Source organism: Gopherus evgoodei, chromosome 1 (genome assembly GCF_007399415.2).
Source record: "Gopherus evgoodei ecotype Sinaloan lineage chromosome 1, rGopEvg1_v1.p, whole genome shotgun sequence".
NCBI classification, from domain to species: Eukaryota; Metazoa; Chordata; order Testudines; family Testudinidae; genus Gopherus; species Gopherus evgoodei.
The window spans coordinates 320,130,822-320,144,523 of NC_044322.1; the positions used below are offsets into that span (position 1 = coordinate 320,130,822).

Genomic DNA, 13,702 nt, shown 5'->3' on the forward strand with positions numbered 1-13,702 from the left:
CATCAAGCAGCTACCACAATTGCTCATGCAAACTGTTATGTGTATGCCCAAATGAAACTGTCTCACTGGTAAATAAATTTGAAAAAAATGTCTCTCTTATATGCCACTGTTAGTTTTACTGCACTGGTCTAAGCTGTTTTGATCTTTGTTTCTTAGCCAAAGATCTGCTCAGTTCAGTTTGCCAGCTGACCAGAATGCAGAATTCTCAGCTGCTATACTAGAATAGCTACATGGCATTATACACTACTGTCCTCATTTACTGAGAATGAAATTCATCCCAGTTTAGAAGCCTTTACAGGGCCCTATGCACCACCAAAGCCTCAAATAAATACAGTTTGGTGTTGGATAGGTGCTTATATGGACTCTCTGCACAGGATGAATACATCGTAATAGAGTACAAGCTATTTATTAAGATGACTTGCATATGCTGAGCATCTGTTACAGTTGTGTAGATCTGATACATTAACTGTTTATTATTTTCAGACTTCTCTCTTGATGTTGATAATGGGAGAGTTGGAGCCTTCAGAAGGTAAAATCAAGCACAGTGGAAGGATTTCCTTTTCTCCACAAGTTTCCTGGATCATGCCTGGAACAATCAAAGAAAACATAATCTTTGGTGTGTCTTATGATGAATACAGATATAAGAGTGTCATCAAGGCCTGTCAACTAGAAGAGGTCAGTCTTAAAATAAAAATTCTCTTATGATTTATGATAGGTCACATGACTCTAATCAGATTGGGGACTCAACAATCCAGGGTATGGAGTTGAACTAAGCAGATATCCTGCAGCCATGGTCAATTCAGAAAACTCAGCAAGGGCTTCTTACAGTCAGGGTATGCCTTTGTTCAAGAAGAGGATGTACCTCATAGGTTTATGCATCACTGACTCTTCTTTTTACACCTCTGGATAGGACAGTTCCCTCCAGTGGAGCCAGCTGCTCTCCCCTCATGGCTTCACTCAAGGCAGTCTCTGCACAGAAGATGGAAAGCTGTGGTAGCTGCATTACTTGGAGAGCAGGGATTAACCCTTCTTTAGCTAGTTAGTGGATGGGCGGTACACATCCTCTCACATAGGCGCTTTCTCTCACTGCTGTCACAAGTACCATTGTCATGTCACAAGAATCACAATTAAGTTGCTGTTTCTAGCATACCAAAGGCAAATGGGATTACTGGAGCAGAGATTCCTTCCAGACAAATAGGAAGGGGAGAAAAAGGGGAAGATGCCTTCAAATGATTTCTGCCCAGCCCACTCAAATGACTGCAACTGAATGTACTATTTACTGTGATCACTTTAGCAAGTGACTCTCACAAATTACTTGCTGTCAGCTAGAAGAGGTCAGTATTTTAGCTTTGTTTGTAACTTATTTGTAATTGCTCAGATAACACATCATGTAAGCAAATTTAACCATGTGGGTTTGTTATCACTGCATGATTGGGTTCTCTAGTCACATGATATTTTTATTCCAGCTAAATTGTGAAGTTACAATGCCAAAGGAGTGATTATGATTAAAGACACGGGGCCTTGGGTTCTGCTGGAGAGGATGGGACTAGAGTTGGAGTTAGAAGGAGCTAAGCCATCAGGATTAGAGAATTTTAGGATATTTTAAACCAGGGGATGGGGAACCTGCAGGCCGGATCCTACCCGCTGCTTCATTTCATCTGGCCCATGGCAAGTCTACACACCATGGGCCGGAAGCCCTGAGCCTGGACGCGCCCCGTGGAGCTGGAGCCATGAGCACTGGCTCGCCCCGCTGAAGGGGGAAGCTGGGGTCGCTAAGAAGTTAAGTCTGTTTGGCTCCGCGCAGCTCCCAGAAGTGGCTGACATGTCCGTGCAGCCCCTAGGTGAAGCAGTGATCAGGGAACTGAGGAAAGCTCAGTGCGCTGGTCCTGCCCCCAGCTATGGCCAATGGGAGCTGCAAGGGCAGTGTCTGTGGGCACAGTGCAAAGCCCTCTGGCCCCTCTGCCTAGGGGCTGGATATGGTAGTTGCTTCTGGGAGCAGCATAGAGCCAGGGCAGACATAGAGCCTGCCTTAGCCCTGCTGTGCTGCCAACCAGGAGCCACTTGAGGTAAATGCCACTTAATGGGAGCCCGCATCTCCTGCTCCAGGTCGGAACCCCCTCCCAGATCCTGCACCCCCTCTGCAGTCCAAAGCGCTTGGCTCCAGCCCGGAACCCCTTCCTGCACCCTAATCCCATCATTCACAGCCCCATCCCAGAGCCCACACTGGATTCCTTATCTCCTCCCACACTCCAGTCCCCTGCCCCAACCTGGAGTCCCCTCCCGCACCCTGAATCCCTCATTTCTGGCCTCATCCTGGAGCCTAGGGGAAACTCCAAGCCTCTGCACTGTCCCCCCATCCCCACCATGAGTGCCAGTTCACTCCGCTGCTGGGGGAAGCCCCGACCCTCCATGCCCCTCTGCAGGTCTGTATGTGGCCCGCAATTGATTTTTTTCTCTGGGTCAGTGGCCCTTGATAGAAAAAAGGTTCCCTTCCTGTTTTAAACTTTGCCCTTTTTGGCATTTGAGTCTGGCCTTCCTTGAGACATCACTGCTAGAAAAGTTAGGCCACTATATAGTTTGATAGAGTGAATTCAGACTTCAGTTTAGTTTTTTCTTGCCACATTCACACAAAGGATTTATGTGAAGGCCTGGCTGCAAATTTTCCTTAAAATATTCTTTGACAGAAAAGTGGGTTTTAGGCTAATGACTTTTTTGCTTGCCATTGAAAATTATTTTTGTTTAAATATTTCCCAAAAAGCAAAAAAAAGATTGTGGCCAACAATGGTTATTGCAGTTTGCTCTTTGTTTCCCCATTCTCCCCTATGGGCCAGGATCCCAGCTGGATCACATCCCCCACAGAGCAACACAGTCAGAGATTCCAAGTTGCATAGTTTCCCCTCACTAAAAAGGGGAGACTGTCTGTTGTATTATGGGAGATGTTATCCAGCTGGGGTACCTGTCCACAGAGGAAAATGAGGACACAAGGATCAAACTACAACTTCCGTGAGGCACCATAACTCCCATTTTCAGCAGGAAACTCAAAATTTCCTGTGCAAGATTTCAATGACAACTAAAAGTTTGTTTCCCCAGAGGGAAGAAATTTCAGCTCTATTAGTGTAAGTATTCATGAACTCTGTGCCAGTCCCCCACTTTCTATCATTTGTTGGCATTCACAACAGTTATTGCACAGACAAAACTAGCAATTGTGGGCAGTTGCATGTGCACAAGCCCATAACAGCCTCTGTGCCAAGGTTGTTGTGTTAGTGCACACAATGACCAAGGAAACTAATGACCTGTAAAGGGAATTACAAATGAAGTAATAACTATCAAAGCAAAGGAGGGAGAAATAAGCCATCATGTGAACTGTTCAGGGCCCATGCAGATACCAGGAGCCAGCTCTAACATGGACACTAATGGTGTAGCTTTGTCATCACAACCCAGTCCTTTGCTAGAGGTAGGCCCTGGTGATCTGTTGCTCAGAAAATGCAGTCTCTTCGCACATTGTGACTCAGATTAAGGAGCCCTTTTGAGAACAGGGGACGTGGCACAGACTATTATTCAGGAAAGGATGATGTAGGGAAGGAGAGCATATCCAGAGAAGAGTGTTCTTCATGGTTTTTCATAATCTCAGAAAGGTTGATGGTGGTAGCAATGTGACACTAATTCCTGAGAAGGAAGGAGGAAAATTGGACTGCTTGCAAAATATTTACTTCAACTATATCTTAGTCTAATTTGCTGTTCATGATTTGAGATAGAAATGTTTGTTCCTTGACTGGATGACAAACTTTATAAGCAGGGTAAAGCACTTTTAGTCCTGATCCCTTCAACCAGTGCTTCCTATTGACTTCAGTGGGCACTGGATCAGGCCCTTAACAGACCAAGAATAACCATTCTGCAACATTCATAGTTCATTCTGCAACATACTGCTACTTACAGGCTTAGTCTATTAGCAGGGAGTTTCCAGGCAGGGACACCACATGAGTCTGAAGAAGTGGGTATTCACCCACGAAAGCTCAGGCTCCAAAACGTCTGTTAGTCTATAAGGTGCCACAGGATTCTTTGCTGCTTTTACAGATCCAGACTAACACGGCTACCCCTCTGATACTTGACACATGAGTTTTGTGAAACACCAAGCAAACCAACTGTGGAGGCCCTGTGACCAGAGTTTGCAGGTTCTGGTATGCATAACCTACACAAACAGGACCCAGCAAGGTTGGCTCCGGTGAGTTCTCCCAGCGCTGTTTAGAGATGGTCAAAAATTTTCATTCAGAAATTTTTTTTCAGTGAAAAGTTCATAGAAAGAAATCTCCATGAAAAATGAACATTCCTCAAAATAAATAAATAGGGATTTAATTGAAAAACCCAAACCTTAAAAACTATTTTTTCCTCAGCTGAAAATAGAAAATATTTAAGCAAAAAACCTGAAAAATTTAGATACTATTTTTGTTTTGACAAAAAAATATTCATCAAAATTTTTAAACAATATTTTTAAAGAACAGCTTTACTACTTTTTTAAACTCTTATAAAACTATTTACTAGGAAAAATGTCTGCATGAAGTGCTCAGTTTTGCTATTTTTCCACACCAAACTGCCATTGATTTCAGTGGAGAGTTGTGGGCCAGATTTTAAAGGCCTCAGCACCCAGCACTCTTCTTGACACTCATGGCCAGATTTTCAAACGAGCTCAGTATCCAGTGTCAACTACTGCAGGATCAAGCTCCTATTTAACATCCAGTTCCAGAGGGGTAGCCATGTTAGTCTGGATCTGTAAATGCATCCGATGAAGTGGGTATTCACCCACGAAAGCTGATACTCCAAAACATCTGTTAGTCTATAAGGTGCCACGGGATTCTTTGCTGCTTTAACATCCAGTTTGTAATTGATACATTGAGGTGGGCTCCATGTGCACCGTATGTTTCTTGCTGCTGTCAGATCATGGTTCCAGACAAAGTGTTTTTATCACAGTGAAACACAAGCGTATTTTGTAAAGATGTATTGCACTAGAGATTGTCTGTATTTATTCCACCCAGCATCTAAGATCTTCTCACTTACCCAGCCTTGTCACGAGACAGGGCTCTTGTTTTGATCTACATATTGAAGACAACAGATATTTAAACTAGCTTAGCAAAGTCTTTCTTTAGGTCATACATTGAAAGTTATTTTTTTAGATCCAGTCAAGCAAGAAAACAATAGATTGTTTTAAGATAAGAGGAGGTTACTGTTCTTTATCTCCATGCAGGATACAATTAAATAATAAAAGTATTTTTATAGGTTTAAGGCCTTACTATATATGCCACTGGTACTCAAAGAACAGTCTGAGTTTTGATTAGCAGTTTGACAGGAAATTTATTAAGACTTTCTGAAGAAGAGGTCCTGGCTTTGTTCCATGCTAGGCCTTCTGCCACAGGCTGCTGCATGAGTCCAGCCTTATAGCTGTTGTCAACACAGATCAAAGAACCAATCTGTTTTCTCTGTAAGGGCCATGCTATGCATCCCCTGCAATAAGACAGGAAATTCCTAGAATGATGGGAAGGTTAACAATACTGGTCAGCCTCATGACTGCTGACTGCTCTCCATCCCATGGATGCCAACTGTTGAATCTAACCCATATCTTTTAGGTCTCTAAGCCTCTGGAGCTAGTGCCAGTGAGGTGAGCAGCCGGCTAGCATTAGAAAAAGTGTTATTAAATAGTTCCTGTCAGTAGTTCAAGACACTGCCCTGAGAGTAAAAAAGAATGAGCAGATGTCTTCGTAATGGCAAGAGGAAGCTTTGGGACCATGTGGACTCTGAACAAACTAGCATTACACTATGACCAGGGAAAAATCCAGCAGGAACTCTTCCCTCACACAGTGTCCTAGTCTTATCAATCACCTCTTCGGTCTTTCTAGCTTCTGAGGAAACACTGTAGAGAAGATGAAAAATGATGAAAACCAATGTTAATTCCCTACCTACAGCCTCAGGTAAATCTTTTAGGGTTCAATTGTGTGCTTAAGGCAGAGCCCTGCGTTTGGCGGGGATGGTATGGATCACCAGGAAGTTTCTGCCTGTGCTCTGTCATACCCCTTTATGAATGACCAAATAGTCCATCTGACTGAGCGAAGGGGCCGCAATTGTTTCTGGCTGTTACATAGGCTATGCAAAAGGGGTTGGAGGTAATGGTGGAGGAAAACATCTCCTCGCTGCACATCTGCAGAATGGCCAGTCTGAAGGCTTGTCTGCATATGAAGATAGCATGCAGCAAGGCAGGGTGTGAATCTACGGCACACCTGCCATCTATGCACTAACTCACTGTGTGGACACTGCCACAGCCAGGGGTGGCTCTAGACATTTCGCCACCCCAAGCATAGCATCATGCCACGGGGGGCGCTCTGCTGCTCGCCAGTCCCGCGGCTCCGGTGGACCTCCCGCAGGTGTGCCTGCGAGAGGTCCACCGAAGCCGCAGTACCAGCGGACCCTCCGCAGGTAAACCACCAAAGGCACCCTACCTGCTGCCCTCCCAGCGACCAGCAGAACGCCCCCCGCCCCCGTGGCATGTCGCCCCAAGCATGCACTTGGCCTGGAGCCCCCCCTGGCCACAGCGCAGCGAAAGTCCCAGACTGCAGCTTAGCATACTGTACTTTGAAGCATCAGTATGCTAAGCCATACACCAGGACTTTCAAAGCACTGTAGTGGTGTCCACACAATTTAGTTACTGGTGGGCTGTAAATTCACACTCTGGAGTGCTTGCTAACTTGCCAGGTAAATAAGCCCCAATCTAGCCATCAATTACAGTTAAATGAGATTTTACCCCAAATTCATGTTCTCATTGAGACAACACTCTTGGGGAGGAAAAAAGCCATTTCCTATATTGGATCCAGAGGAGTGGAACAATACAGCTTGTTCTAGCTCCAACAAGCAATGTAAATGTGGAATGATCCCTCTCCTTTCTCCATCACGTCCAGACCTCTTAAGAAAGCAGCATGATAAAGTGCACATTTAAGAGCCTCACCAGCTTGTTCCAGAAGGAAAGTGAAATGACTGCTAAATAGTCTTTTTCCTCTTTTCCCCCACCTCCACACCTGAACACTAATTTATGTCTCAGATCATTTCATTTAAGTAAACAGTATTGTAAGTGCAGAATTTGGCCCTTGGCACCTGCTAGTGCATGGTACTTAATGATTTCAATGGGAACACAAGGTGCTCAGCACCTTGTTGGATTCAGGTCTTTGTTTTAAAAACATAGGTACGAAAAATCAAACAACAGAAATTGCTTTGGCATTACTTTGCCTTATTTTAAAAAATTTAAAAAAATACTGACCCTAATTAATAGGACAGATCAAAATTCAAGTAAAAAATCTCTGTGCATGAACATTTTAAGAAAAAGCCGGTACTACATTTACTCTTCATATCTCTTTTGACTGGCATTTAACCTGTTTTCTAAGAATTTATCATTTATACTCATTTGAGGAATTACTGAAAATGTATGCAGTAACTTTATATCGAAAGTTATTATGCATAGATGGAAAATGCAAGCAAATAGTTCACATAGCTTTCCAATATTTTAGCCTGTCCAAGAATAAAATGTTCACTGTATAGGATAGCAGGAAATCTTTATTTTGAGGGTGGAGCATTTTGTTTGTTAGATTCTGAATTAGTGCTTATGAAGTAAAAGAAGTTCCATCTTGTAGTACCTGTTGCACAAGAGTGTTTCTCGATAGAACAAAAGAGTATTTAGATTGTTTCTTTAAAAAAAGTGTTCCTGCTACTTTATTAATATTTGCTGTCTGTGTTCCGAAAGAGTACACATCTATCATAAAACACAGTCCCTACTCTAAAACTCTTGGAAAGTTTTCAATTAAAGTTATAGAAAAGCAATGAGAAAAAAAAGTGACTTGACTTTTTATTTTTTCCAGTGAGCTCCCATAAGGCCATAAGAATTCAGAACCCTAAAAAAGGACACTATCTCTTCTAAAGAATTCTGACTGAATATACTGGCCTGATAATTTGGCAATGTATGTTTGTATAGTGTCTAGCATAACAGGATCCTGGTCTGTGAATGAGGCCCTCAGGTGCTACCATTGTACAAATAAAATAAATAAATAAGTTGAGTAAGAATTACACTATTGCAGAATCATGCAAAATACAGGCCAACATTTATTTAGGCTAGTTCTGTACAGATTAAGATAATTTTGTGATAAAATTGGTGCATAAACTAGGGCTAGCGGAGCTTAAGAAAGCTGTGCACAGGGCATTGCCTATCAGTATGCCTAAGATATTTGCTTTACTTTTGTATGCTTATGTCAAAGTTATTTGTAGTAGTTTGGGGATTGTTTGATAAGATTAAGGTAATTCAAAGCACCACCATTCATGGAATTAGAACGAAAGTATGTGATTTTTATATTTGATAGTGGGATGTCAGGTGAGCTACAGTTGCTCATGGGACCAGTTGCCAGGGTCTTGATTTCCACCTTACTGGGGTATTTGGGGCTTTTCGAAACCTATTAAAATATAAAAACCCAAACCTCAGTTCAGCTTTTAAACTGGGAGTTCCAAATGCTTCCTATAGCCTGATTTCTAAATGACCTTAAATAAGAAGTTTGAATCAATCAAGAAAAGCTTTTCCAGCTAGCATTGCCCCTCCTTAATAGGGGTCTGGTTTCTAGTGCAGGTTGGCCCCAGCTCCTCCCAGCACATCCCTTGTAGTGTACTGGGGGATTTATGGAACTGATCACAGCTGGCACAATTCGATGTTTTTAAAAATAATTTTAACTGATAACGTAGATGTTTATTTTTAAGTTTGTATTTTTATCTATTTAAATTTTCACAGTTGCAGGAAATTATGGGGCAGGATCAGATAATTATTTAATGACAGTAAATGTTGAGATTCAAAAAGTTAAAGCTTTGCAAGCATTAAAACACAAACTGTCAACATCCCATGTCAAAATATACAAAGTAAATATCCTTAAATCAAACTCTAGTAAGTTCTCAGTCAGCATTTTTCTTACTTTCTGTCTGTAAACTTTGATTATCCTTGATGGGAATATTTTTTTGGTGGGTTTGTGTGTGTACAGTGAAATTGACTTAACCACATTTACTGATAATCTAATCCTTCCAAGCAAGAGTAGGCCCTGAAGTATGCTCTCCCCTACACCAGCATATCTCCAGTGAGGAAGGACATGCCGATTACCTCAGTATTTTCCCTTCCACTTCAGGGAGGGCAGCATCGGGGCAATGCTAGTGCGGAATAGTTCTTCTTTGAAATGTGTATAAATGTAACTAGTAGCTTCCTACAGGGGCTCAAAAAGATGTTTTCCTTTAACTAATGAAACAATGATAAATGATTACCAGTTACTTTGAGATTTAAAATGATTTGTGATCCTTTCAGAGCTCACCAGCTAACCAGCCATGAAACAGGTGGCCAGATGAAGATCACTAGTTCTAGTGAAGGCTCTTCAAGGAACAGTTGCATCTTGTAGGATGTGGAAGTGTTAGATAACAAATGTTAGCCTCGTGTAGAAAAGGCAGTGTGCTTTTAACACGTTAAACTGGTAGAGTTAAAGCCTTAGGACCTTTGAAGTGAGAGTCCCTACATTTAAAGTTCATTAGTTCTTACTTTGGTAAGAAAAATAAAATGAACCTGAGAAAGAGATGGAGTTCTCAGAGTCAAGACAGTAGGAATGTAACCTGTCATTTTCCCTATTAAAAAAACAACAATCAACTTATCACTTTTAAAAAGAGTAATAATTCACCAATTCAAGAGCCCATACTGGTCTCACCATCACTCTTCAGTTTTTAGTTTTAAACTATTTGAAAGAGAATGAAGATATTCTTTTTGCTATGATGTCAATCCATTCTGTCTCCACACAGGTGGAGAATGTGTCACCCAAAGCCATAATCACAAATTGCAACCTTCTTAGCTTCTAAGAGGCTGACACCCTTAAAGTAAATAAGCTACCTAGTTTGAGAGCTCTTAGCTGCCCACAAAGATAATGTTTAACAGTGCATACAAACAAAGGCTGTGTTTCATGTGAAATCAAATAATAAAAAGAAAGATCCTACCTTTCATTGGGTTGGATCACAGACGATGGAGGTTGATAGAGTATCAGAGTCAGATTCCAAGCCAGAAGGGATCGTTGTGATCATCTAGTCAGCACATTTGCATAAGGAGCATCTTCTTCATTGCTTGTGTGCAATTGGCATGTTTTGTTCCTTGGAGTTTAAAGAAATGCTAGGAGAGAGCACAAGCATGCTAGCCTGTGCACCACATTCCTAAGGGTATGGGATCCACTGACTAGGGTCAAGATTCAGCCACCAGCTGGCTAGTTCATATGCTGCAGTGAGTAGGATGAGCTGTACAGGGGTGCAAGTTCAAATTTTAGAGGAGCAGCGAAATGCATCCCATCACATATCCTCCTTAATCTTGAGGAAGCCTACTAGCTGGCAGAATTCTTGTAGCAGAGGACACATCTACCAGCATTTCTGCTTCACCTTGCAGAATTTTCCTTGAATACAAATAATCTACAAGTGGGTCATATGCTGCATATTCTGAACAGTTAAGGTTACCCATGGCAGAATAATAGTGCACAAAACATTAGCGTGTCCAGTTCTGGTGTGCACACTTCAAAAAGGATGTTCACAAACTGGAAAGGGTTCAGAAGAGGGCTACAAGAATCAGTCAAAGTCTGGAAGACATGCCTTACAATGAGAGAGTTAGGAAACTATCTACTTAGATCAGTGGTCCCCAAACTGTGGGACATGCCCCCTTATGGGAGCACGGAGGAACCTCTGGGAGGGTGCGGTGGGGTCCAGGCCAGCCTCCCTTCCCTGGGCCACTCCCGCTCCCAGCTGTGGCCCCAGCTGCTGCTCCCAGCCTCTGGCCCTCTTCCCAGCCCCAGTGGGTCCCAGAAAGATTACATTACAGGTAAGGCGGGGGTGCAACATAAAAAGGTTGGGGACCACTGATTTAGATAAACCAAGAGAAGATGAAAAAGTGCTTTGATCACAATCTACAAGTATCTACATGGGGAAGAGATTTCTAATAGTAGATGGCTCTTTAATCTAGCAAAACAAGCAAAGAAAAAGGCATAAGATGATACAGTAGTTGGAAGATGAAGCTAGACAAATTCAGGATAGAAATAAGACACACATTTTTAACAGTGAGGATAATTAACAATTGAAACAAGCCATCTATGGGTGTGGTGGATTTGCCTTCACTTTTCAGTTTTTTAATCAAGACTGAAAATATCCTTCTAAAAATAAATGCTCTAGCTCAAACAAGTTTTAATCTTGATATAGAATATACTGGGTGAAATTTTATGACCCTTCTGACTTTAAAACCTATCAACTTTAACTTCTTCCACTCCCTTCCCACGTTATTTTATTTCAGCCTTGTTATACACATTTGCAATTACAGCTTGTTGATTTTGCAAAAAGCACAAAACTGCACATTTCCCCTGGTTATTAAACTATAAGTAGTTTTTAAAATTAAATGGATCTGAACAAACCCCAGATTTTGGGGCTGTTCAACTCCAGAATGAAACCTCACCATTCACGCTAATGTCTGCTTATCAGCATTTCTGCTATAAACTTAGTAACTAATAATTTTGAATGCTTCAAATTTGTGTGTCCAACTTGGGACATGTTAAAGGGGCCTGATTTTTAGAAAGTCCTGAGCATTTCCCTAGTGAAAATCAGGTCCTTTTAAGGTGTCTCAAATTGGTCACCCAAAGTCACCAGTCACTTAAAAAAATTGCTCTCTTATTCAAATAAAAAAGCCTCTTGTGCTCCCTAAGTCCTGCTGCTGTGGCTTATTAGAGTTGTATAAAATAATTCACAGAAAGTTCATGATCCAAAAGCAGGAGTTTTGTTTCACAAGAGTTCATGACATTTAGCTGGAGTTTCAAGTCCACCCAAAACTCAAGCAAATGCTGGCAAAACTCACTCATTCCCTAATGAACTTTTCCTTTGGCAGAAGATTTTTAAAGCAAGAAATGGTGGGTATGTTCAATTTATAGACAGTACAGTCAGGTTAAGGGAATTAAGTTTGATTCAAGAAGTGACAGAGAAGATAGGACAGCATCCAAGATAGTCTGCTCAGAAACTCATACCTTACACAAGGAAGGAGGGCGGGGAAGACTGACTAGAATACAAAAAGCATTTAACCAAATAATATCAGCATGGAATACTACAAAGTGGAGCTCTCGGATTTATTTTATTGCTAAGCAAGTGTTTAAGCATAAAACTTTCACAGGTTATCACAACCTTGAGATAAACTTTACGAACTGGGTATATTCCTGTCTTTTGAGTCAGTGTTTCTCCTCACCCACACTTACAAAACAAGATCCTCCCCTTGTTGGAGCAGCTTTCTGCCATGCCACTTGTGCAAAGCTATCCTCAGCCCAGCAAATCTAACCCATAGAGAGCTCACCTGCATATGGGGCTTCTCCAATGACCTTCTGGGACCTTCAAGCCATTGGCAGGCAGCTCAAGTTAGGGTAGCCAATTTACACCAGGGAACCAGACTGGTACAGAATGACCTAGGCTTGAAAGAGTGCAAACGTGGCTTAAACCCACTGGAATATATTATTTTATAGCACCCTCCTCCTGTTGGACCGAGCTTTACTCTACTGAGTCAGCTCACTCTCTGGGCTAACCCTTGTCTGTCTTTCTGAAGGAATCCAGGGAAACTATTTTCAGCTGGAGCAGTTTCTTTAACTGAGCCTTCTTAACAAACACAGTCCCACCTTCCCCAGACTCTTTCTTCAAAGTCTGTGTGAGCACGCAGTTCCTTCCCCAACCTCTCATACCACTAACTCCCACAGCAAGTTTACCTGGCTCTTGTCTCAGCCTTCCATGGCTCCCCAGTAGTCTCTTCTCTTGTCTATCTGATTTTCTGAAGCAGTTCCTTTCAGTAGTCCCGCCACTGTCAGTACACTGGACACAGCACCCCGGCACTTCCACAGCCCCTTCCCTCCCCCTCATTGCTGCTAAGTAATTCCATTTCTTTCCTCAGCTACAGGGGGTGAGCTAATCAGGCAGCTGGGCCAGCTCCAGGCCCATGACCCCAGAGGAATGTTATCCCTTACTCCTTCACACCCACTGGTGGCTAGATCCTGCTGAGTTGTGCTGAGCAGTCCTTGACTACAGTGGAGGATCTGGCCTATTGTGTATATTCTCTGCCTAATAAGAGGTGTCATTATAGTTTCAAATCCACTGCAAGCCCATCTGCTTAGAGATGGGCTTCAGTTGCTCAGTTCCAACTGAGATCCAAAAGTTAAGGTGTATTAAATCTGGGAGTTTGTTTGGGCCACATCTCTATTTCTGTGAGATATGAAAGGTTTATATTCTTGCTGGAAATACAGAAGTCATCATGTGAGTGAGCAAACAGGCGAGGGAGTGTATTTTGCTTGTAACTAAAGAGGAAAATGATTACATTGAGTGGAATAGCATTCCAGCTCCTTCTTGAAATCCTTTGCTTCTGTTTCAGCTCAAATATACTTACAGATTCCCTAAGGCATTTCACTCAATGGTGCCTGCACTATGATCTTTGTAGTTGTTGGGAATGCTCTTGAGGTTTGCTGTGCAAAAAACAGCTGGCAGAGAGAAAGAGGAAGACCACTTCCAAGAGAAGAAGGGGGAAGAAGAGAAGGGGAATATATTTGGTGGGGGAGGAGGAGAGAGAGAAGGCAGAGTGTGGAGAAGAGGACACAAAGGAAATTGGGGA

General features: G+C 42.3%; 1 protein-coding gene across 2 annotated transcripts in view; it reads left to right on the forward strand.

The window, feature by feature from the left end:
* Positions 1–13,702, forward strand: part of CFTR (CF transmembrane conductance regulator) — a 142,963-nt gene that overhangs the window by 46,646 nt on the left and 82,615 nt on the right. For both annotated transcript variants that reach the window (XM_030549072.1, XM_030549073.1), the window contains one exon: positions 484–675. In XM_030549072.1, coding sequence (XP_030404932.1) covers positions 484–675 — 192 coding nt within the window. The remainder of the gene's footprint in view (positions 1–483; positions 676–13,702) is intronic.